The following is a 27,040-nucleotide window of genomic DNA, read 5'->3' as shown; positions in this document are numbered from 1 at the left end:
ACCTTACCCAAAGGTCAGAAGGGGAAAATGTGGTTCAGAAATCTCAGGAGTCACGCCTGAGACGTGGTCAGTTTACCCCAGAGGCAGAGGGGTAACAAGACGCCACTAGGGGCAGAGGGGTCCAAACCAGGGCAGCAGAGAGCCTCTCTGACAAGCCCTTCCAGCATCCCTGAGGTGTTGCCCGACTGCCACCCTTGGAGGCAGTCGGGAAGATTGTCGCTGTACCCAGAAGCCTGGCTTTCCCTCTCAAGACAGATGGGTACAGTCGATCATATCCGAGGGTTACAAAATTCCTTCGAGGAAAGCCCCTTCCTCAAAAGGTTCCCTTCCAGACGTTCCACCCGGTCTAAGGGAAATTGCAAGCTAGAGGTATCAAAGCTTCTAGAAAAAGAGCCATCCAGCCAGTTCCAACAGACCATTAGAGTCCGAATCTACTCAAGGTTCTTTTTGGTTCCCAAAAGACGGGAGACTGGAGACCAATATTAGATCTCAGCAGACTAACAAGTCTGTCAAAAAGACAAGATTTCGGATGGTTACACTTCAATCGATTTTGCCCTTTTTGGGCAAAGACAACTGGATGTGCTCCATAGACCTTCAGGATGCGTACTATCACAAAAAAATCACAGACGCTCCAGGAGGTTTCTCCGCTTTTGGCTGGGGACCAGTCATTTTCAATTCAGAGCCCTGCCCTTTGGTCTCACTACAGCCCCCAGAGTGTTCACCAAATGCATGGCAGCGGTCACGGCTCACCTGAGACGTCAAGGATTCCAGGTGTTTCTGTATCTCGACGACTGGCTCCTCTCAACCACCACCAGGCATCAACTTCTCCAAGCCAGAGATTATACTCTATGCCTTTGTGGTCAATTAGGAATTTCGGTCAACTTTGAAAAGTCTTCCTTATTGCCCTGCCAATCTATTACCTTTATAGGCGCAAATCTAGACACTACTCGGATGTCAGCAAACCTCACAACTCAAAGACTCCTAGATATCCAAAACCACGTTCGGATCATCCTATCCAGCAAAAGGGTACAAGCCAGGTTGGTCCTGAAAGTGTTGGGCCTCATGGCAGCTGCCATCACGCTTCTTCCTCTGGCCCATTTTTACATGTGTCTCCTGCAATGGATGTTGTTCACCCAATGGTCCTTCCAACAGCTTCCCATGCATCACAAGATCCTGGTGACACAAACCTGCAAGAGCCATCTATCCTGGTGGACTTCTTCTCCCCTAGTCCATCAGGGCAGACCATTTGTCCCCAGCCCCGGTAGCCACGGTCACGGATGCCTCCCTGATCGGGTGGGGGCATTATCAGGGCAGGATGGTTCATGGCACGTGGCAACCGCTTCAATACCACCTGCACATAAATGTCCTAGAGATGAGAGCAGTGCTTTTAATGTTGCAAGCCCTCAACGACTTTCTTCCCCTTTGGAACTATTGCAGTTCACAGACAACATGTCCGTGTGTGGTACATCAACAAGCAGGGTGGAACCAAGTCCTATCCCTTGTGTCGAGAAGCTCTCAGACTTTGGCAATGGGCGATCTCCTCTCATCGGTTTCTGGTAGCAACGCATATCCCTGGGAAAACCAACATAATAGCGGACAGATTGAGCAGAGCTATTCTCATGCCTCACGAGTGGTCTCTCAAGCAATCCATAGTGGAGGAGATTTTTCAGAATGGGGCCGCCCATGCGACCTTTTGCTACTCCCCAAAACAGCAAATGCCCAGACTTCTTCTCTCTCTTTCCACTTCCAGGCCATCCCCCCAGAGATGCTCTTACCCAAGATTGGCCCCGGGACTTCTTTATGCTTTTCCCCTTTCCTTGATACCACAAGTACTCCAGAAAGCTACCGCTTGAGAGCCAAAATGATTCTCATTGCCCCTTACTGGCCTCGACAAATTTGGTTCCGCTTCCTTCATCGCCATCTCTTGGTGCAGCCTTGGCATCTGGACCCAGTTCCAGATCTTCTGACCCACCAGTCGGGTCAACTGCACCGATCAATTCTCCTCAACCTCACTGCTTGGTTGCTCCACTTCCTTCCTTAGCCAGGCTTCCTATGATCTCTAACCCCATTAGAGATATCATAGTAGCTTCTCTAAAGTCCTCTACCAGAGGATTTACTCTAGTAAGTGGAAACATTTCTCCTTTTGGGCAAAGTCTAAGAACATAGACCCTTTACTGCCCCTATTCATCAGTCTTGGACTTTCTTGCTGAAATTTTTCACTCCAGGGTTTTTCTTCTTCCACAGTTAAAGTCCAGTTGGCAACAATCTCTAATTTCATGTCGGATTTGCAGACCAGAATATTATGTCTCACAAACTTTGTAAAGCCTTTCTCAAAGGGTGTTCTTCTTTAAGCCCCTGTTAGAGATCCTCCACCACAGTGGGACCTAAATTTAGTGCTGGCATCCTTGATACTTCCCCTTCGAACCGCTGCTACATGCTCTTAAAATGTCTTTCCTGGAAGACTCTTTTCTAGTTGCTATTACTCGCTAGGAGAGTGTCTGAACTTCATGCCCTCTGTGTTCGTCCCCTTACTTGGTCTTCCACAAGGATAGAGTATCCTTAAGAACCCAATCCATCCTTTTGCCCAAGGTTGCTTCTAAAACAAATTTAAATCAATCCATTGACCTTCCAGTATTTTTTCCCAATCATTCTAACAGGGCAGAACAAAAACTGCATTGTCTAGATGTTCATCGCCAACTCAGATATTATTTGGACAGAACAAAGCAATTTAGAAAATCTGATCAGCTTTTTCTTTCTTATGCTGAAAATAGGAAAGGTCTTCCTGTTTCTAAAGCAACCTTATCCAGATGGCTATCTTCCACCATTTCTGACATTTATCAGCTGAGAGGCAAACAGCTGGTCTCAAAACCTAAAGCACATTCTACCAGAGGTCTAGCCACATCTACAGCTTTTCAGGCTAGACTACCCTTGGACACTATTTGTGCAGCAGCCACTTGGGCCACTCCTCATACCTTCGTTTCTCATTACAAATTGGATTTGGCCTCCAGAAACAGGGCAAGTTTTGGTTCCACAGTTCTCAAGAGTCTGTTCCATTGAGCCTCCCAGGATAAGGGTGCTAGGGACGCGGTCCCATCCAGCAAGAATGAAGGCGAGATTGACAACTTAACATTGAGAAGTTATGTACTTACCATAACGTTCCATGTTAGTTGTCTTCTCTCGCCTTCTTTCTTGCGTCCCTCCCTCCTGTCCCCCTAGCCTGGACAGACCTTGATTTCCTCCTTTCTCGGGGACATTGTTCTCCCTCGGACACCAGTGGCTCTGGATCTCTGTTACCTGGTTCCCTTTACAGTCTTCTAGGTTGATTATTCTGCTTTCCTTGTGGAAAGATTGCAGGCAGTTTTCCTCTAGATACCAAACGAGATCTGGGTAATTACCGCCTTGCATCATGGGATATAGGGCTGCCTCGAGCTGGTAAAAGTGATTCTCGAGCTTAGCAAGTGCCGAGTCGGAGCCGAGGATCGGCACCGAACCCATCCAGCAAGAAAGAAGGCAGAGAAGACAACTAACATGGAACGTTATGGTAGGTACATAATTTCCCATTATGGATTATCTATGAAGGATTTAGTGCAATAATCTAACTCAGAAAAGTAACATCCCTGTTCATGTGCACCACACTGTGTAGAAAACCTCTATCTTCAGAAGGAAATTTTCCTAGGTAAAAGTCCTTGATGGTAGTGTGTGTGTGTGTGTGTGTGTCAATAACTGTTTTTACCTTGTCAAGAAATGCGTCACTGTTAGTGTTGTTTATAATTGCCTTCTCTGTCATGCATTTCATAGCACCCTCTATCATGACACAGGGCTTATCTGTGCTCATGGAGGTCCACTGATTCATCTCATATAAGGGCTTGTTCCAGCTCGTGGGGGAGTACTGATCCATCTGGTTTAATCACACATCCCTGCTGATGGTGACCCACTGACTCATCTGATGTGGGGGATCAGCCATGCTTGGGATGGCCCATTGACCCATCACATGTAAGGCCTCATCCCTGTTTATGTGGGTTGACTGTGACCCATCTTATGTAGGGGATCAGGCAGTTGATTTGCAGTTATATTAGTTGGGTGGAATCACTGGTTAACGTTTCAAATCTCCTACCTGCAGATATGCTGGTTGTAATGGCATTCTGTGTCTGTGGATCAGATTACCCACACAGCACAAGTATGATTTCTGCCACAGTTATATTCACTGGTGTGGCTGTAGTACCCAGATCATAACAGATAACATTCCCATGAATGTTTGTGTAGGGGATATGTTCCCTTATGTAGGTAGTAGCATGTCCACAGCACTGGCTTGGTAAGTCTCTCTTCTACCGCTCTTAGTCTGGTGCAAGGCGTAATTGTGGTCATTTATGATTGCCACTGTAAAGTGTGATCACAAATATGAGGCTTGTTTGTATTTAAATACTGAATTTGCAGTATCTCTGAGAATTGTCTTGGAGGTATTGTCATTTTTAAGATAGAATAAAAAGGGAGAGGTTAAGAAGTATATCGGGGATTGCCCAAATGCTTTAAGAACCATATAACAATTTCAAATTGTCAGGTTTTCACAGTCAATTTGGTACTTCATGATGACATTTAAGCGTTTATGATTAATGTATTAAACTTCAGTAATGGGGCCTTGTTGGACATCCCATTCTGCGTACTGAGGTTCCTTTGACTGTTTCAGTATTAAACTTCAGTAATGGGGCCTTGTTGGACATCCCATTCTGCGAGGTTCCTTTGACTGTTTCAGTATTAAACTTCAGTAATGGGGCCTTGTTGGACATCACATTCTGCTACTGAGGTTCCTTTGACTGTTTCAGTATTAAACTTCAGTAATGGGGCCTTGTTGGACATCCCATTCTGCGTACTGAGGTTCCTTTGACTGTTTCAGTATAGTAATGTTGAGTTACGGTTGTCCTCTGTATTGATTGCCTTATTTTGGTCTGGATAGGTCTTTTCTTTTGACCATGCATCTTCAGTCTTGGTGGCATGTTATGCCTGCATTGTCTGTGCACTTTTTATTTATTTATTCATTTGTTTGCCGAAATAGGTTGTGAAATTGTGACACTGATATTTTGTGCCACGTAACATTCTGGCATTGATACTGTGGCACTGATATTGTGTGTTATGAGTTTTGGAGTTGTGAGAAATTATTACAGATCTTTCTAACTCCCCTTAACCTTGAAAAAGATAAAGCAGGAATCAGAAATAAATGAATGAATAAAAAAAAATGCTCAGCAGAAAGAATAAGCTATGTATGAAAATTACAGCATATAAGAAAACGTACACTGTGTTACAGACTAATCTTATATTACCATTTTAAATTGCAAATAAAATATAATTTTATATGTGTACATATATGTCAGGGACTTGTTTTGTGCTTATTTCACTACAAATGAAAATTGATGTTGTGGGGGTTCGAACCATGACGGCCTGCTCTTCAGCCAACATCTCTACTGCTACGCTATTGCTTTTTGGCTTACCTTGCATAGTTAGTTCTTATATACTTTTTCACTTACTGCTAACTGTGGCTGAGCTTCGTAACGAGCGCACTCACGGGCAAACATCTTTGCAATTTAAAAAAAAATATATAACATGTTCATTTATAAAATTTTATGTTCATAGTCTGTGGGGGCATGTGTTGTGTTGTGTTTATTCACATTTCCATGTACTCTGTCGTGGGGGTTTACTTTAGGCACTTTTACTCTTCTGGGGGCATGTCCGCTTGCAGGGCTCGGCCTATGGACATGCCCCCTACTGTCTTCCATGGACCGTGTAAGCCTTAGGTGTGATTCAGCATGCCCTCATGCATATGCATGACATGCTGACATCACACCGTTTAACTGCAGCCTCCGTGTAAGCCTTGTATCTCTTACACGGAGGCTTTGTGAATCCTGCCCAGTGAGTTATACAGAAAAGAATTTTTAGTATTATGCAGAAATGGATAATTTCCATAGTAAGTGAAATTTTGCAGGTCTATCTTACAGTATGTGATGGGTGAGCTGGGAAAAGAAGTGGCATATGTAGGTTACACTAGTGGAAGAGGGTGAATGATAGTAGAGAGGTTGAGTAAAAAAGTACAAATAAATATAATGGGTAAATGGGATTGTGAAGGGGGTACAGAAAGAGAGGTCAGTGATGGAAGTATTTGCTTAAGTTTAGCCAGGGGAGGTACAAGAGCATTGTCAGTTGTTGGTTAGGTGGGTCCTGATGAGTGTTTTGAACATGGTTGAATTGGCGGCATTAAGGATATACTGGGGGATGGAGTTGCAGGCTTTGGAGATTTGAAAGGAATATAAGTAGTGTCTGTAGTTATTATTAGATTTAATGACCTTTAATAGGGATTTGTCTGTGGATCTTAGGGTTCTGTGGTTAGAGTATGGTTGAACAAGGTTATGGAGTGCTGTACAGTTTTCAGGTTTGGTAATGATGGTATGTTTAATGGTTATTTGGTAGAGAGAGGAGGTTGGGCAGTTCTAGCCAGTTTAGTTGATAGAGTGCTGTACAGTGGTGGGATCTATATGAAAAATTTGTGGTGAATTTGGCTATTTTATTATAGCATGCTTCCAATCTGGCTAGGTCTTGTTTTTTGAGGTTTGTGAAGATTGGTGAGGCATATAGCAAGGTGGAGAGAAGATGGGTCCTGGCAATGGATGCCTGGTGGAGTTGGTTAGGAATTGCTTGGTCCTGTAGAGTGTGCTGAGTTTGATGTGGGTTTTTTTAATAACTGTTGACATTTGCTTGTCAAATCTAAGGTTACTATCGATTGTTACCCCTAGTAGTTTAGTTTGAGGAATGGGTTCTATTTTGGTGTTATTGGCTGAGAAGATTGTAAAAGGTGTTGTTGGGTTGATGGGCTTTTTGTTGGTGAAGAGAATTATGTTGATTTTGTTGGGGTTTAGAATTAGTTGTTTGTTGAGGTAAGATTCTATGTCAGTGAAGGATTTTTGTAGTAATTCTTGTAATTGTGATAGGGAAGGTGCAGCACATGTTAGGGGTGAATCATCTGCATATTGAATTGTGGTTGGCAGGTTGGTTGCTGTATGTAGCTTGTTGGTGAAAATTGTAGAGAAGTGGACCTAAGATTGAATTTTGTGGGACCACTACTGTAACGGACAAGTGGATGGATAGGTCATTTTGCCATTTCACAGCTTGTTGTTGGTCCGTGATATAGTTTTGAAAGCAAGAGAGAGCAGAGTGGGATAGTTTTAATAATGCTAGTTCATTTAGGAGCTTTTGATGTACATATCTAAGAAGATGGATGCAACTTATTGCCAATCATTTTTAGGTGGTTAATAGTGGCAGTGAAGCTTAGTAGGGCAGTAGTTGTACTATACTTTGGCCTGAAGCTGTGCTGGGAGTTTGTTAGTAGATTATTGCAGGTAAGGTAATTCATAAGCTAAATGTGCATGCATTTTTCAAGGATTTTAGATAACAGTGAGAGGATAGATATTGGTCTGTAGTTTGAAAATTCTTTTGCGGTACCACCTTTGTGCAGAGGAATGATGTATGAAGTTTTCCAGAGTTTGGGAATGTATTGTTCTCTGACTGATATGTTGATCAAAAGAGAAATAGGATAGGCGATGGCGTCAGCTGCTAACTTGAGGTACATGCTGGGTAATTGATCGATTGTGAGGGTTGTGGGTTTCAGTTTGTGTAATAGTTTTCTTATAGTAGAAGTTTGGGTGAGCTTAAGAGAGAAGGCAGTTGAAGTTGTTGAGAATGACGGTGGAATGGATGGTGGGGTGCTGTCTGTATTATTTAACAGAAATAGGATGCAGCTTGTAAAAAAAAGAGTTCAACTGAGTGGCTAGGCTATCGTTGTTGGAGGTGGTAGGAGATGACGTTGTAAATTGTCCAGGTTGAAAAAGTTTTTTTATACTACTCCAGAATTTTTGGGGGTTATTGTGGTGGGATTGTTAAATATGAGTGTAGTAGGTTCTTTTATCATACCTGATTTGGGATTTAGATTTGTTTCTTAAGTGATGGTAAGTTTAGAAAGAGCTTTGTTTTTTGTTGGTGTGGTAGTAAGTCTATGCCTTGTCTCTGTCCTTAAGTAGTTGTTTTTTTTCTTTAGTCAACCATGGGGTGTAGTTGGATTTCACATGAACTTTTCTAATAGGAGCTAAAGTATTTAGAATCTCAAGTAATTTCTTATTGAAGTATTCAACAGCAGAGTCTAAGTGTCTAGGTACAGTTGTGATAATGGGGACCAGTCAAAGTGTTGAAGCAGAGGTTTACAGGTGGTTGCTGAAAGATTTTTATTGCATTTAATTTATATAGTTGATTTGGGAAGATTTGTTCTGTGTTTAAGTAGAAAATGGGTAAGTGATCACTCAGGTTGTCTGGGAGACAGCCTGAGCGAGCAAGTGATCACTCAGGTTGTTTGGGAGACAGCCTGAGTGATAGAATAGAGAAAGTTTATTGGTTAGATACTGACTGTCTGCCCTTGTGTTTATCCATCCTACTTGGTGATAGTTGATAATTTGGGTATATCCATAGAGATTAATGGGATGAGAGGGGCTGTCTGAGGAGCAGGTGTACCAATCAACGCTAAAGTCTCCAGTGATTATGGTTTCCTGGTTGAATGAATAGGATGGCCAGGAGAATATGTCTTCAGTTGTTGAAAGGTTGTTACTAGGAGGGATGTAGACTGAGATTATGATTATATGTTTGTTTGGATTGATTTCTAGTTGCCAGATTAGTATTTCACTGTCATGTAGGTCAGGTGGGTCTGGTTGGAATCTTTGGAGTTTCAGGGAGTCTTTATATAGAATTGCTACACCTCCACCACATTTTTTAGTTCTATCCAGCTTATCAGGATAGGTAATGAAGCCACTGTTTTAATTTGCAGACAATATAGATGCACTACCAATAAACACTTAAAAATGTCTATTGTGAATGCTTAATTTACAGGATTTATTTGTAGCATTGTAGCTGTTGTCCTTTTTTTCTATATAAGTGTTATTAAAAGTGACAGCAAACATTGTCATACACTTGTAAGTAATATTACTATAATGTTTTAGGAGTCATGGCTATTTGTTTTGCCTCTTAAGATGCAACTTTCAGAATTTTCTGGTTTGTTTTCAGATGTATTATTCTTCCTACCTAGTTTTAATAATTTAATATTTTTCTGGAAATTCAGTAACTATTAATAAGAAAAAATAAATCACCACTTAAGTATGAGATAATGATTACCATCCATTCTAGACACAAGTTGTTGAGAGTAGTTTCATTATTTTATATCCTTTGCAAGTAATATTGTCCAAATTCATTATTTAGAAACCTGTTATGTGGAACTAGGAAAGACTTTTTAAACTTAGAGCATGAAATAATATATGGAAGTTTTACACCCAGTGTATCAAAGCTATCATAAATGTGTTAGTTTTATAAAAAGCTAATAGTATATTAAGCTGATTCCAGGCACAGTTAGTTGAAGACTCAAGACTAGGAAGTTTGAGGCTTTGCCCATACACAGCAATCAATTGTTTTTGCAAAAATGCTGCAGTTAATAATATTTGCTTTTGCGTTTCACTCTGAGGAGCACAGGTGTATGAAAAAGAACAAAAAATAAAAAAAGAGTGGAAAGATTTATGCTTCCTTCCAAACTATCCATAGGCTGATAGGGTCCCTGCACATGTTGTGCAGAGATCCATTGCCTTGAAAGATGACTTCCAGGTACCACTTTGTCTAACTCCAGAAGTAGGATTTTGTCAACCCTCCCCCCCCAGGTAATGCGAGCAGACCCTCTGCCACTCAGTTCTCTCCAACTTAGTTGCTCCTCTGCCAAAACAAATGCTAACTTTTCCTGGGTCACTGCTAATGCAGACAGGCATCCTATGTTTATGCTAGCAATGCAGACAGGCACCATGCATCTGAACCATTTGGCTGAAATGGAAAAATCCTGACATGAAGTAAACTGTTGTTTTGATATTATGAGGTGGTTTAGTATGAATGATAAAGAATTTTGATACACTGTTTTACCCACTTTTTCAGCAGACGATCTGCATTGGCATTAGCAGTGCCACTCTTATACTGGACAGCCATGTTATGGGACAAAAAGATTGAAATCTATCTAAGAGGCTTATCATTCTACCCACTTTAAGTATTAATGGTCTGTAACCACTGTAAATGTTCCACCATACAGATAAGGTTGTGGCCTGAGCAGAGCCCAGACTACACCCAGACTCTATTTCCATATGGCTGCATAGGATTCATCTCTGGACTGATGTCTACAGATCAATTACATAAATGGGTGCGCTTTTCCTACATAGAAAACATGGCTAAGTAGGGTCCCCAGTCCAGCACTGGAAGTGTTTATCTATACAATGAATTCTTGACTTTAGTCAGGACTGGTTAATATAGGGAGGGCTACTCAAAACCTCTTAAAGTGTTTGAAATGCACACTCACACATGGGAGTCCATACAACCTTATCTTGCCTATTCTTTCTGGTAAGGTCTGTAAAGTTAGTGACTGTCTTATTATAGTGAATCAAACTTCCTGTAGTACCCCACTTTCCCTCAGAATACCCTTACCTGCCTCTTGGTAGCAGGAGAAGGACATGTTGAAATGGATTTGGCCTTGTCAAACTCTGGCCTAATCTTACTACCATCCCCTCTATGACTCAGATAAGATACCTTTGCCATGGACACCTGACGTTTGTCAGCTTTAATATTCAGCCCTGTCTTTTTCAGCCTGTCCAACACCTTCATGGACTTTGAAAATATTATGCCCATGACCAGTTGAAGGATGCAATATGTAAGGGACATAATCTCCCTTTACCGCTCTGAAGTGATCTACCAATCTCTGGAAAGTTACTGCAGCATTCTTCATTCCAAAGGGTATTTAGTCAATTCATAAAATCTATTTAAAATATGTCCTACAGTTCCTCTTTTAGGGTCTTCTTAACTCTTTCAGACACACTGTAAGGGGGTTATATGATGGGCTGCTGAGGTCCTCTGTCCACATTACACTGAGTTCCTATTATATAATTGAAGACGCAATCCTTCGAATGCGTCTTGATCGAAATTGAAAGCACAAAACAGCAAAATAGTGAAATGGCATTTAAGCGATGTCTTTCCCAGGGAAAGAAATCAGTTGGCCGCCTCCATTACTTTGCCATTTTCCTCACTGTAGTGCGATATCGGAGTTGGTATATTTAAGTAGGTGGGGTGTGGGTGGAACACCATCCCACATCGGGAGGTGTGGGGCAAAGCCCCCCATTTTATGTAATATTTTGAAGTTTTTATTTATTTATTTATTTATTTGTTTATTTTTTGTGGAACAGCATTTTTTTTCCCTGGGAATAAAAATTGCTGTTCTGAGTGTTCGGGATTGTAAGCTTTCGCTTACATGAGGTTGATAAATCAGCGTTTGCTTTTTTAAGCATTTGCTGATTTAGTATAGACCCATGGTACACCATCAGGTTGGTACAGTCTGGCTTACCAGTAAACACATCACCAAATTCCAGCAGGACTGTGCAGATGTCCTGAAGCTGGGCAGGAGACAGTTGCTTGGGCAAGGTTACCTCATCCTGTGAGGTGTTAGACTGAACCTCATTGAGATCACCCTCTGATTCATCCTGCAACCCACTGCAGATATTGCATACCATGGCATCACACAAGGTCAGGAAGATATATTTTCATGAGAACAAGATACTTAATTAAGATAACAGATAAAAAATATAAGAAATGGAAAAGAGGTTGAACTATAATTTGAAACCTGAAATAAACAAACTAGACAGACAAATTAAACACAGTGTGAGACAAGATCAAGAAAAAGTTCAAAAAAATACACACACACACACATACACACGCATATATATATATATATATATATATATATATATATATATATATATATATGAATAATATTTATATAAAGATATTGAGCAAAACAGGAAAACATTTTATAGATGCATAAGATGTGGTAGGAGTAAAGACATACAAATCAATAAACTGTGTATATATATATATATGCTAAAATTTATTTGCAGAGACAATAGATTGTAAATATGTTTACATAATCTTGCATAAAACAGTTTGTCGTCATAAAGGGGAGGATAATTTGTCCTAGCAACATCCAGATAACTTAAAATACTGACATTAAATTAGATTATATTGAAAAAGAGCTATGCATACTGAGCCCAAACAAAGCACATAGAGCAGATGGAATTAGTAATAACAACATGAGAACACTTCAGCATGAGCTTACATTACTGATATATCTGTTATTCACTATGTCATTTAACTACATGGAGATTCCTCATGATTGGAGACATACACTTTTTAAACCCATCGTTAATGGAAAGGGGGATCGGACAAAATCAGGGTCGTATAGACCCATATATTTACTCTTCTCGTTGTGAAAATATAATGGAGAAGGGTATTTTGGATAAATTATTATCAGAACTGCGAGGCCGAGACTTGAAACCATATATCACCAAGCATATGTTGAAAATAAATCTATAACCACCTGTAAGATAATATTTTACAGTATAATAATAGCTATAAATAAAAAAATGTGCTGTGATGCAATTTATATAGACTTAACTTCAGCCTTTGATAGGATTATACACAAAACACAGATCATAAATTAGAATAAGTTGGTATTGATGAAATCTTGATAAGAGTCAAACCTTACAAATAGGACAAGGTCAAGTCAAATTCTACGTTGCAGTCAGTGTGCCCCATGGGGCTCTGTCTGAGGGTCATGCTTGTTTAAGTTGCATCTTTCAAATCTATCTTTTTCATCTGAAGTGTTCTACAGTCTGTATGCAGTTGACTTAATACTTGTTAAACTGATTCTATATTCTTATCAACCAGTTGGTTAATGATATTTATAAAACTATAGGTTATATAAAAAGATTCATCATTATTTATAAGTTACTTTATACCCAAACTTGATTATGGAATAACAATATAAAAATATTATAACAAAACAAGTATGAGTAAGTTGAAAAGAGTACTGTAGAAATATACCAAGGGCATTCATGGATGTGAAAATTAAAGTTATTATGAAAGATTAAAATATGTGACCTTTATCTGAACTTTGTACAGTGTCTCATATAGATATTTAAGAGGAGACCTTATTCAGGTATATAGTACATTTAGAGCTAACTACCTCTGAGAATTTTTGGGGTTATCAAAAAGCAATTCAAAATCATCAGACAAGCTATATAGAAAATTTAGCAACTGAGGAAGTGAGAAAATATAAAGAACAAAACCTAGAGATTATTGCAAGGTATAAAAAAGAAATATGAACATGGGAAAGAAATAGAGGTCTGATGTGGTACAATATTTATGCAAAGGAGAAAGCTAAATTAATCAACGCAAAAAAGGCAGCCCCAAAGATATTTGAAGAGAAATACAGGCAAAGGCATCCGGATATGGAACATTTTACAATAAAAAAAATAATATCACAAAGAGGGAACACAGAACAGAAGATTAGTAAAGTAGAAGTTAAAAAAATAGAAGTTAGAGTTATGGAATACGTGTGTATTGAAGGATTTCATGTAGAAAGTCTAACACGGGTTACATCACAGCATGATGGAGCGAGTCGCCAAAGTAAGAAGATACAAGAGACTCAGGAGACGTCTGAAGAAGAAATATGGAGATGGGAAAAAAAACGAGATTTAATATGGCGTAATACGTATGCGAAGGAAAAAGCAAAACTAATCAATGCCAAAGGAGCAGCACCAAGGATATTTAAAGAGAAATGCAAGCAAAAGCATCCGGATGTGGAAAATTTTACAATACAAAAAAATAAAACAAAGAGAGAAAGTAGAAAAAAGGATTAGTAATGGAGAGGTTAAAGAAAAAGAAACTGAGGATGTTAAGTTGTCAATCTTGCCTTCATTCTTGCTGGATGGGTTCGGAGCTGATCCTCATCTCCAACTCAGCACTTGCTAAGCTCGAGAATCACTTTTACCAGCTCAAGGCAGCCCTATATCCCATGATGCAAGGCGGTAATTACCCAGATCTCGTTTGCCGCTTCGCTCATGAGGTCACCTTCTTTACCAGCTCCTGGTAAATGAACTTTCTTACTCTTCTCAAAGAGATTTAACCACCATAGTTTTAAATTTTTTTACCCCCTTTTACAGTTAGTTGTTCTCTATTCACTTAGACCCTATTCCCGTTAGTTCCTCGACCCCTTTTTATAATTTTTCTGTCAGTCAGGCATTAGGCCTTCCCATCCACTTTCCTGTCAGGTTTTCTTGTGTAGGTGTGTCTGTGTTTTACTTTATTTAGTGTAATTAAGGACTGAGTGTGTGTGTGTTAGTGTCATACTAGATCATGTCAAAAGACACTAGGGTCTCAGGTTTCAAGAAGTGTGACTCGTGCTTTCAGAAGATGTCTCTGACAGACGGTCACACTTCTTGTATTTATTGCCTGGGACCCCTACACCTGCAGGACTGCTGTGCTATTTGTCATTCTTTCAGACAGAGAGTCCTGCAGGAACTTAAAAATAAGTTGATCCTTAGGGGTCTCCTTAAGCCTGAGAGCTCCCCGGCTAAAGTCGGTTCCGGGAAGCCCTCTAAGCCACCCAAGACCAGACTTCGGTGTCCAAGTCTGGGGCCTTGGTTCCGACTCCTCCAGAGTCGATATCGGCTCCATCTGGAGCCGATCCTTCCTCCTTGGAAGTTTCTGTATCGGCGCCGATTGGCACCGATACCTTGGCTGCGGCACCTGTGTTGGCTCCGACTGGAGCCGACACCCTAGCTGCGAAGCATGTTTCGGCTCCGGCTGGAGCCGAGACATCTCTACCTCAGCTCGGAGCCGACAAGCTGTCTGCTCCAATTGGGGCCGAAGGTTCGTCGGCTCCGATGGCTCCATCGAGGAAGAGGTCTAGATCTCCTTCAGTGGAGTATATCCACTCGGCTCCGGCCTCCCCTTTACTTTCGGAGCGGAGCCATCGGAGCCGATCGTCAAGGTCTTCCAGGCTCTCAGACCATGATTTGGAGAGAGTGGTGAGTAGACTACTAAAATCACAGGCATTGGCCCAGATGCTCCATAGCCCGTCTCAGCAGACGATCGCTATTCCACACCCTCCTGAGATTCCTCCTTCGACTCTTCTACAGAGCTCGGAGCCAGAGATTATTGGTACCGTGGCGGTTGCGGCACCAGAGCCGATACCACACCTTTCGGCTCCGTCATCTTCGACTCCTATCTCCTCCTCGAGACCGTCCTTGGAGGGATCCGGTCGTCGGGCTTCCCTGGTCGGTTCCGAGGGGGCGAGTGGCATCGGACCCTTGTCCGGCCCCATTCTCCCTCTCGGAGCTTCGGCCTTGGTGAGCTCGGCGCCGACATCTGCTTCGGAGCCTTCCTTTTCGGTGGGGCCGGGAGTCCCCATTTCTTCGGAGCGGGGTCTCTTGGCCCTCCCTGGGAGGGGAACCTTCGAGGTGATGAGGAGTGTGCTAGCCCCCGAGCTTAGTCAACAGTCGGTTCCTTTAGCTCCTCCCTCTATGGTGCCTGTAGATGTCTCTTCCCACTCTCTTGCTCCCGGACCCAGAGATCCATCGCCCCAGGTTTCCCCACTGGCAAGAACTTCCTCTTCCGAGGTTTCTCCTGATCCTTCAGGAGAGCCCCCGCATAAGAGGACCTGCAAGAGGAAGCACTTAGACTCCCCTGAGTCTACGACATCAGATACTGACTTAGATGAGTTGGAGGGGTCCCCAAGATCCCCCTCTGAGGATGTCTCTTTTTCAGACATCCTAGAACTCCTAAAACAGAGGGGAAACTGGCCCTCCATTAATCCCTTCGAGGATGAGTCAGTATACCTGGAGGCTTTTGGATCTCGACCAGCCACCTCCTGGGTGTCTCCGCCTTTCGACCCCCTCATGGAGGTGATAGCTCGAAAGGTGTGGGCATCTCCTGATTCTGTAGAACCAGTCCCCAGGAGGCCTTCTAAATTTATCACGGCCTCCTCTGAGAAACAGTTTCTTACGAAAGGTGTTCCAGTTGATGCCATGGTGGTGGCAGCCACCACCAAAAAGGAACTTACAGATCCTTCCATACCAGTCTATCCTCCTAACAAGGAGTCTAGGACCATGGACAGGTATGGTAAGCGGATGTTTTCCTCAGCGACCTTTGCTATGCGTTCGCTGAATTATTTATGTCACTTCACCCGACTTCAAAGGGACATCCTCAAAGAATTGGGTGAGGTAGTACAGGATCCGTCAGCTGCTGGGGCTCAAGAGAAGATTGCCTCTCAGCTTGGAATCCTAAATTCCATCAGTAACTCCTCCATGCGGCTCATTTCTTATGCAGCCAATGGGGCGAGTAGAGCCGCAGGCACAGGAGTGGCTCTTAGACGTCAGTCCTGGATGCGGCTTTGCAATTTCGCAGACCCCTTTAAGGCGTCCTTCACAAATTCTCCCTTTGATGGCACTACTTTGTTTGGGCCTCAGGTGAAGGACACATTAACCAGGTGCGAACAAGACGGCAAGACTCTTTCTGCCATAGGAGTCCGTTTCTCCACCCCTTCTAGAACTTACCGTAAAGGTCAGAAGGGAGGGAAAATGTGGTTCAGAAAATCTCAGGGAGTCACGCCCGATGCACGTGGTCAGTTTACCCCCAGAGGCAGAGGGGGTAATAACAATAGACGCCACCCTAGGGGCAGAGGAGGTCCGCAAAACCAGGGCAGCAGAGAGTCTCTCTCTGACAAGCCCTTCCAGCATCCCTGAGGTGTTGCCCGACTGCCCACGCTTGGAGGCAGTCGGGGAAGATTGTCGCTGTACCCAGAAGCCTGGCTTTCCCTCTCTCAAGACAGATGGGTACAGTCGATCATATCCGAGGGTTACAAAATCCCCTTCGAGGAAAGTCCCTTCCCTCAAAAAGGTTCCCTTCCAGACGTTCCACCCGGTCTAAGGGAAATTGCGAAGCTAGAGGTATCAAAGCTTCTAAGAAAAAGGGCCATCCAACCAGTTCCAACAGATCAATTAGAGTCCGGAATCTACTCAAGGTTCTTTTTGGTTCCCAAAAAGATGGGAGACTGGAGACCAATATTAGATCTCAGCAGACTGAACAAGTCTGTCAAAAAGACAAGATTTCGGATGGTCACACTTCAATCGATTTTGCCCTTTCTGGGCAAAAACAATTGGATGTGCTCCATAGACCCTCAGGATGCGTACTATCACATAAAAATCCACAGATGCTCCAGGAGGTTTCTCCGCTTTTGGCTGGGGACCAGTCATTTTCAATTCAGAGCCCTGCCCTTTGGTCTCACTACAGCCCCCAGAGTGTTCACCAAATGCATGGCAGCGGTCACGGCTCACCTGAGACGTCAAGGATTCCAGGTGTTTCTGTATCTCGACGACTGGCTCCTCTCAACCACCACCAGGCATCAACTTCTCCAAGCCAGAGATTATACTCTATGCCTTTGTGGTCAATTAGGAATTTCGGTCAACTTTGAAAAGTCTTCCTTATTGCCCTGCCAATCTATTACCTTTATAGGCGCAAATCTAGACACTACTCGGATGTCAGCAAACCTCACAACTCAAAGACTCCTAGATATCCAAAACCACGTTCGGATCATCCTATCCAGCAAAAGGGTACAAGCCAGGTTGGTCCTGAAAGTGTTGGGCCTCATGGCAGCTGCCATCACGCTTCTTCCTCTGGCCCATTTTTACATGTGTCTCCTGCAATGGATGTTGTTCACCCAATGGTCCTTCCAACAGCTTCCCATGCATCACAAGATCCTGGTGACACAAACCTGCAAGAGCCATCTATCCTGGTGGACTTCTTCTCCCCTAGTCCATCAGGGCAGACCATTTGTCCCCCCAGCCCCGGTAGCCACGGTCACTTTGGATGCCTCCCTGATCGGGTGGGGGGGGGCATTATCAGGGCAGGATGGTTCATGGCACGTGGCAACCGTTCGAATACCACCTGCACATAAATATCCTAGAGATGAGAGCAGTGCTTTTAATGTTGTAAGCCCTCAACGACTTTCTTCCCTTAGGAACTATTGCAGTTTACACAGACAACATGTCCGTGGTGTGGTACATCAACAAGCAGGGTGGAACCAAGTCCTATCCCTTGTGTCGAGAAGCTCTCAGACTTTGGCAATGGGCGATCTCCTCTCATCGGTTTCTGGTAGCAACGCATATCCCCGGGAAAACCAACATAATAGCGGACAGATTGAGCAGAGCTATACTCATGCCTCACGAGTGGTCTCTCAAGCAATCCATAGTGGAGGAGATTTTTCAGAAATGGGGCCGCCCATGCTGCGACCTTTTTGCTACACCCCAAAACAGCAAATGTCCAGACTTCTTCTCTCTCTTCCCACTTCCGGGCCATCCCCCCAGAGATGCTCTTACCCAAGACTGGCCCCGGGGACTTCTTTATGCTTTTCCCCCCTTTCCGTTGATACCACAAGTACTCCAGAAAGCTACCGTCTTGAGAGCCAAAATGATTCTCATTGCCCCTTACTGGCCTCGACAAATTTGGTTCCCGTTCCTTCATCGCCATCTCTTGGTGCAGCCTTGGCATCTGAATCCAGTTCCAGATCTTCTGACCCACCAGTCGGGTCAACTGCACCGATCAATTCGTTCCCTCAACCTCACTGCTTGGTTGCTCCACTTCCTTCCTTAGCCAGGCTTCCTATGATCTCTAACCCCATTAGAGATATAATAGTAGCTTCTCTAAAGTCCTCTACCCAGAGGATTTACTCTAGTAAGTGGAAACATTTCTCCTTTTGGGCAAAGTCTAAGAACATAGACCCTTTTACTGCCCCTATTCAATCGGTCTTGCACTTTCTTGCTGAAATATTTCACTCCAGTTCTTCTTCTTCCACAGTTAAAGTCCAGTTGGCAACAATCTCTAATTTCCATGTCGGATTTGCAGACCAGAATATTATGTCTCACAAACTTTGTAAAGCCTTTCTCAAAGGGGTGTTCCTTCTTAAGCCCCCTGTTAGAGATCCTCCACCACAGTGGGACCTAAATTTAGTGCTGGCATCCTTGATACTTCCCCCTTTCGAACCGGCTGCTACATGCTCGTTAAAATGTCTTTCCTGGAAGACTCTCTTTCTAGTTGCTATTACTTCGGCTAGGAGAGTGTCGGAACTACATGCCCTCTGTGTTCGTCCCCCTTACTTGGTCTTCCACAAGGATAGAGTATCCTTAAGAACCAATCCATCCTTCTTGCCCAAGGTTGCTTCTAAAACAAATTTAAATCAATCCATTGACCTTCCAGTATTTTTTCCCAATCATTCTAACAGGGCAGAACAAAAACTGCATTGTCTAGATGTTCATCGCCAACTCAGATATTATTTGGACAGAACAAAGCAATTTAGAAAATCTGATCAGCTTTTTCTTTCTTATGCTGAAAATAGGAAAGGTCTTCCTGTTTCTAAAGCAACCTTATCCAGATGGCTATCTTCCACCATTTCTGACATTTATCAGCTGAGAGGCAAACAGCTGGTCTCAAAACCTAAAGCACATTCTACCAGAGGTCTAGCCACATCTACAGCTTTTCAGGCTAGACTACCCTTGGACACTATTTGTGCAGCAGCCACTTGGGCCACTCCTCATACCTTCGTTTCTCATTACAAATTGGATTTGGCCTCCAGAAACAGGGCAAGTTTTGGTTCCACAGTTCTCAAGAGTCTGTTCCATTGAGCCTCCCAGGATAAGGGTGCTAGGGACGCGGTCCCATCCAGCAAGAATGAAGGAGATTGACAACTTAACATTGAGAAGTTATGTACTTACCATAACGTTCCATGTTAGTTGTCTTCTCGCCTTCTTTCTTGCCCTCCCTCCTGTCCCCTAGCCTGGACAGACCTTGATTTCCTCCTTTCTCGGGGACATTGTTCTCCCTCGGACACCAGTGGCTCTGGATCTCTGTTACCTGGTTCCCTTTACAGTCTTCTAGGTTGATTATTCTGCTTTCCTTGTGGAAAGATTGCAGGCAGTTTTCCTCTAGATACCAAACGAGATCTGGGTAATTACCGCCTTGCATCATGGGATATAGGGCTGCCTCGAGCTGGTAAAAGTGATTCTCGAGCTTAGCAAGTGCCGAGTCGGAGCCGAGGATCGGCACCAAACCCATCCAGCAAGAAAGAAGGCGAGAGAAGACAACTAACATGGAACGTTATGGTAAGTACATAACTTCTCATTATGGATTATCTGCGAAGTGAAGGATTTAGTGCAATAATCTAACTCAGAAAAGTAACATCCCTGTTCATGTGCACCACACTGTGTAGAAAAACCTCTATCTTCAGAAGGTAATTTCCTAGGTAAAAGTCCTTGATGGTAGTGTGTGTGTGTGTGTGTGTGTCAATAACTGTTTTTACCTTGTCAAGAAATGCGTCACTTTTAGTGTTGTTTATAATTGCCTTCTCTGTCATGCATTTCATAGCACCCTCTGTCATGACACAGGGCTTATCTGTGCTCATGGAGGTCCACTGACTCATCTCATACAAGGGCTTGTTCCAGGTCGTGGGGGAGTACTGATCCATCTGGTTTAATCACACATCCCTGCTGATGGTGACCCACTGACTCATCTGATGTGGGGGATCAGCCATGCTTGGGATGGCCCATTGACCCATCACATGTAAGGCCTCATCCCTGTTTATGTGGGTTGACTGTGACCCATCTTATGTAGGGGATCAGGCAGTTGCTTTGCAGTTATATTAGTTGGGTGGAATCACTGGTTAACTTTTCAAATCTTCTACCTGCAGATATGCTGGTTGTAATGGCATTCTGTGTCTGTGGATCAGATTACCCACACAACACAAGTATGATTTCTGCCACAGTTATATTCACTGGTGTGGCTGTAGTACCCAGATCATAACAGATAACATTCCCATGAATGTTTGTGTAGGGAATATGTTCCCTAATGTGGGTAGTAGCATGTCCACACACTGGCTTGGTAAGTCTCTCTTCTACCGCTCTTAGTCTGGTGCAAGGCGTAATTGTGGTCATTTATGATTGCCACTGTAAAGTGTGATCACAAATATGTGGCTTGTTTGTATTTAAATACTGAATTTGCAGTATCTCTGAGAATTGTCTTGGAGGTATAGTCATTTTTAAGATAGAATAAAAAGGGAGAGGTTAAGAAGTATATCGGGGGTTGCCCAAATGCTTTAAGAACCATATAACAATTTCAAATTGTCAGGTTTTCACAGTCAGTTTGGTACTTCATGATGACATTTAAGCGTTTATGATTAATGTATTAAACTTCAGTAATGGGGCCTTGTTGGACATCCCATTCTGCGAGGTTCCTTTGACTGTTTCAGTATTAAACTTCAGTAATGGGGCCTTGTTGGACATCCCATTCTGCGAGGTTCCTTTGACTGTTTCAGTATTAAACTTCAGTAATGGGGCCTTGTTGGACATCCCATTCTGCGTACTGAGGTTCCTTTGACTGTTTCAGTATTAAACTTCAGTAATGGGGCCTTGTTGGACATCCCATTCTGCGTACTGAGGTTCCTTTGACTGTTTCAGTATAGTAATGTTGAGTTACGGTTGTCCTCTGTATTGATGGCCTTATTTTGGTCTGGATTGGTCTTTTCTTTTGACTATGCATCTTCAGTCTTGGTGGCATGTTATGCCTGCATTGTCTGTGCACTTTTTATTTATTTATTTATTCATTTGTTTGCTGAAATAGTTTGTGAAATTGTGACACTGATATTTTGTGCCACGTAACATTCTGGCATTGATACTGTGGCACTGATATTGTGTGTCATGAGTTTTGGAGTTGTGAGAAATTATTACAGATCTTTCTAACTCCCCTTAACCTTGAAAAAGATAAAGCAGGAATCAGAAATAAATGAATGAATGAATAAAAAAAAATGGTCAGCAGAAAGAATAAGCTATGTATGAAAATTACAGCATATAAGAAAACGTACACTGTGTTACAGTACATAATCTTATATTACCATTTTAAATTGCAAATAAAAAGGTAAAATGATTAAGGGAAATTAATTTAGCCATTATATCATTAGAAGAAAGAAATTAATTTTTAAAAATATCAAGGCAATCATTGACAAATTCAAAACTAGTTTTGACAAAGGATAGTATAATTCAGGATATCATCATGCATGTTGACTCTCTAAGCCTAATCTTTAATGTTTCTCAATCAGCCATATTCGCTGCTTCTTTACATAAAAAACACAATAGTTCTTCCTTTTGTTCTTTCTCTTTCTCTCTCTCTCTCTGATAGTTACTTCATCAGATTCAGGGTCATGTGGTAGCATACCTCTCAACCCCTTAGCACAAGAAATCTCTTCAAAGCCAAATATAATGGTGGGAAAAAGGTGCAAACATATGAGGAAATTAAATATTGCTCGTGGAAAGTTGCTAGAATTAAAGGTGTTGTATTAGCATATCTTTTCTAAAGGACATGAAATTGTAAAACTCAAATGACTGTCATTATTTCATGACTTCAAGCCTCAGTGATTTGCCAGAAAACTATACATTTTATGAGGAGCAAACCAAAAATATGAGACAAAAAGCTGGAAATTCTGTGAAAAGCTAGATAGTTGAGAAGAATGCGTGGTAGTCTGAGCCTGTCCAGGAAGCCAACATGGACTCCCTCACACACACACACACACACACACACACACACACACACACACACACACACACACACACACACACTGATTGCATGCATATCTATTGACAGTTCTGAGGATTGACCATTGCCTAGTGACATATCTCTGGGAAGTAAGAGGTAACCAGAACACCCAGCAGCATCTTGCACAGACACAGGGAAGATAAGCAGAATCTACATGTACAACAGCTCAGAACTGTTGTACAAGTAGTCTATGGACTCTTAAACAACATAAGGCTACTGGTATAGATTGTATACCAACACAAATACAACAAAATACTTTGATAATATTAGTTCTGTCTTAACAGTGATATTCAGAGCTTCCATACACAATGTTCAGTTACAGTGGATTGGAAGGGTACACTATTTGTACTACACTACAAAGAACAGTAGGGTAGCTTCACTTACATTTACAAACCTATTATGTGTAGCATTAGGAAGGTAATGGAAAACCTAGTTTATCTGCACTGATGATTAACTTAATAGATGTGCATGTAATGGAGGCACTTAATCTCTAGAAATATAATAAGGTTTGGGGGTGGAGCTTTATTAGCAGATGTTGATGATGGCGATGCTAGGTTTTTAATATCTGTGTTATTCCCTGATAAGATACAGACATTTGACAGTGTAAATCATGCAATGGTGATGGCCAAATTATAGCAAAAATCCTTGACAGAAGGAGATTGCTGGGATGGATTTAGAATGGTTTAGGCATAGACACTGATGTATAAATTTGAAATAGACACTGAAGAGCAAACAGTGATCTCTGCTGTGATGTTCTTCAAGGCTCTGTGCCAGACCCCAGCTTGCTTAGGGTCTGTATAAGAGGCCTTCTGGTCCAAAGTACACTGTGGGTGTCTAAAGACACTGACAATATATCTCATAAACACTTTAGGCGATATAAACAAAATTCACTGCATTGTAGACTCTGTGTAGTTATGGGCAGAAGAAATTATTTAGTAACTTTTATTTGCATCTCTGAAATGAAAGGGAACTTTTTAATGACTTCAGTTTGCAGATTATATAATATTAAAATATTTATGAATAAATTAAAATATATGCCTAAAATACATAAAAGTCTGAGAGATTACCCCTTTCTGAACAGACAGTTTTAAGTGAAACAAAGCTCTTCCCTAAGCTTATTAAAGTGTAATTTGAACCAATGGATGGGAAATGGCAAATTCACTCCTGGTTGGCTTTGAATTGAATCTCTTTAATGTCTCTTTGGGCCAGGATAAGAATGATGCAGCACCTGCATTTACCCCGCTATGTGTCATGCTACATGTGGCCCTTTCCTCCTGCATCTCACCGCAAGGCCTGTGCATTATCTATCCCTTCCTATCGCCATCTGTCTAATTTCTGTTTGCTTTTCCTGTTCCATGTCTTCTCAACCTATCTCATTCAGTGCTGCCCTTGTTGATCTATGCTGTTGTTTGTTTGTTTGCCCTTGCACACTATGCTATTCTCATTTCCTATCTTACTTTTCCTTTATCATTCCCCCTCTTCCCAAAGTCTGGAAGTTTTATTTGGTTATTAAAAAGATGATAGAGTGCAATATGGCCCCATTCCAAACCACCATTAATGTGCTACAGGGTAATAGTGTGAACTACTTTAAAAACCCACCTATGCACCTTCATGTATACATCTTCTGTCGGGGGGTTTGGAGGGTAGACTAATGGCTAAGGTGTTTGCCTTACAAACACAAGGTGCAGGGTTTGAGTCTCACAAGGGATAATTAGCTAGGCTTAAAATGGCTCGCAAGGGCAGTTAGCCTAGTACTAATCTATTAACCTATGAACCTATGCCATACTGCTACCTACCACCAACCCAAAAACATGTACCATCATCAATAACTATAGGGCACATGCCAGTCTCCAGGTCTTCCTCAGAGTTCTCGACTCCTTGGACTATGTCTCGTATACTTTTCATGTAGATGCATTGCACCTTAGGAATCTGAAACACATAGCAGCTCTTCCTTTCAACCACAAATCCCTCTGGATACTCACATGAAGATTCAGTCAGAAAACATCACTTCAGTTAAAAGGCCAGCCAGTTCCATATAGCAGAAACATTTTTTAGTATTTCACATTAGTGTGATACACCACAGTTAAAACAAGGCATGACTGAAGACAGAAAATAATGATTACATAGCAGAAAAGATTGCTAAGATGTATGCATGTGACACAAAATGCACATCACACAAAGAAAATGTTGCAGTTTCTTCAAATTTCTGATAGCATACACATTAGAGTTGTCAAACATCAAAGCAAACTTGAAAATATTTGTTCACGGTGTATGTTGTAGGCAGTTCACAACCTAAAGTGAGGACAATGACTTTTGAGCCAGCTTCTTCTGCCTTATTAAAAGGCGTTTGTGATAATCTTCTTAAGTATCTTGTTTGCTTGTTGTCACTGTGATCTCCTAACCATTCTGATTGTCATAGAAAGGACTGGAACTTTACAATGCTACCCAGACTATCCACAAAAAATAATGAAACAAATCCTATTATTAAGCACTGTCAGATTAATTGACTTGTTCAGTCTTTTCCCCCCTGCACCACTTTACTTATACCCTAACCTCAAGCCTAACCCTGCATTTTACCTTTCAAAACCCTTTCCATAACACTACCACTATTCAAGAAAGCTCAGAGATACACACGCAGGCATCAACACACATGCACTATGCTATAGCTATAGCCACATTTAACCCTACTCTAACCCTAAACCGTCTATACTTCAACAAATGCTATTATCCACAATGCCAAAACCATCAGAATATCTAAAGGTTTTGCCATTACTTTTCCAAACCCAACCCATGCTTAACACATTACATCTGAGTGATGCCTCCAGGTGCATCTGCAGTTACCTCCTACTGCGCCTCTAGGCGTCAAATATTGCTTGTTCATATTTGCAATAATTCCGAAATCATGCTACATACAAGGTATCAGAATATTTTGTTTTTAAGCATACATGATGGCAAACACAGTTGTGTAGATATTTGACTTATGTCAGTGAGTATTTGTTAGAACTGCAAGCTGATAACTTCCTTTTTTAAAGGCTCAAGCCATGCCCACTGGGAGTTAAGGTACTCATTCAAAAGAGCTGTACTGGAGGGAACTTACTTGCAAACATTCGATACTCTGTCCATATAAATTCTTATAATTTTGATGAACAGAACAAATGATGACATTTTGTACTCATTCATTACATTAATCAACAGCCAATTTGATGGAGTGACTTACAGCCATACCTATAATATATATATATATATATATATATATATATATATATGTGTGTGTGTGTGTGTGTGTGTGTGTGTGTGTGTGTGTGTGTGTATGAATCCCTATCACATTACTGAAAGAACACAAGACGGAAATTTAAAAAAATGGGATGAAAACATCGAAAGCTGAAAAGGGCAAATCTTAACAAAACCAAAATGCATAACATCGAAACACCATCTGTGAATGTTACTCAGCCCTTTCTTTTGTGAAACTAGGAAGTAGTTGAAAGGAGATCATGGTACGGTGAGGATCGGGAAATTTACCCTTTTCCTCATTGTAGTGCAATCTCAGAGTTGGTATATATAAGTTGTAAGGGGTGTGGGTGGCACAGCCCCCATATGGGGGGATGCAGGGGCTTTCCCTCCTGCAAAAACTTAAAAAAAAAAGTTGTATTGCAGGTTAACAGAACAGCACCTTTAGTTTTTCATTTGGGCGATTGTAAGGAGTAATGTGTTTTTTGTCTGCCGTAGTATTTGCCATAAATCAGAGGTTAGTTTAAAGGGACATATGTGTATTTCTAGTGACTAGTTTTGCATGTAGAGCAGTACTGGATTGAATGTGCTTTTTTTCGAAGTTCTGCATTTCGGTTTGTTAATGTTCGTCCTTTTCAGCTTTCATTGTTTTCTTCCTGGTCTTTTAAATTTCGATCTTGTTTTCTTTTGATAATGTGATAGGGATCAATATATATATATATATATATATGTGTGTGTGTGTGTGTGTGTGTGTGTGTGTGTGTGTGTGTATATATATATATATATATATATATATATATATATATATATATATATATACACGTGCACAAAAACGGGTCTATATCATATATTTGAAATTCCAAAATATCGAACACCATAAGCTCGAACTTGGAATTTAGAAATATGATAACATCAAACACTCAGAATAGCAAATATTTTCCCAGGGAAAAAATTTGCGGTTCCAAGAAACATACACACAACACAAGCACACCAAAATAAATAAACCACACACATACACTTAACAAAACCCTACTTCTAACCCTACACTAAACCATACATACATTCCTAACTATCCACTTACCTTAACCTGCACCCTAACCCTAAGGTCTGTAATTATCGCACCACAGTGAAGGAAATAGCAAAGCCACGGAATGGCCCACCAAAATCTTGCCCTAGGTAAGAATTCAATTTTCCAGGGCTTCTCTATTTTCATCCTTTGATGTACTGGGTTCGA

The 27,040-nt window shown here is 41.6% G+C and overlaps 1 protein-coding gene across 1 annotated transcript in view; it reads left to right on the top strand.

Annotated features, from left to right (window-relative positions):
* Positions 1–27,040, top strand: part of LOC122788632 (guanylate cyclase 2G-like) — a 699,012-nt gene that overhangs the window by 304,192 nt on the left and 367,780 nt on the right. The window contains 1 exon segment of the mRNA XM_044055531.1: positions 8,164–8,177. Coding sequence (XP_043911466.1) covers positions 8,164–8,177 — 14 coding nt within the window.

This window comes from Protopterus annectens, chromosome 14.part0 (assembly GCF_019279795.1).
Source record: "Protopterus annectens isolate FY-2018-M chromosome 14.part0, PAN1.0, whole genome shotgun sequence".
In the NCBI taxonomy this organism is placed as follows: domain Eukaryota; kingdom Metazoa; phylum Chordata; order Ceratodontiformes; family Protopteridae; genus Protopterus; species Protopterus annectens.
This window is presented reverse-complemented; position numbering and strand designations above follow the sequence as displayed.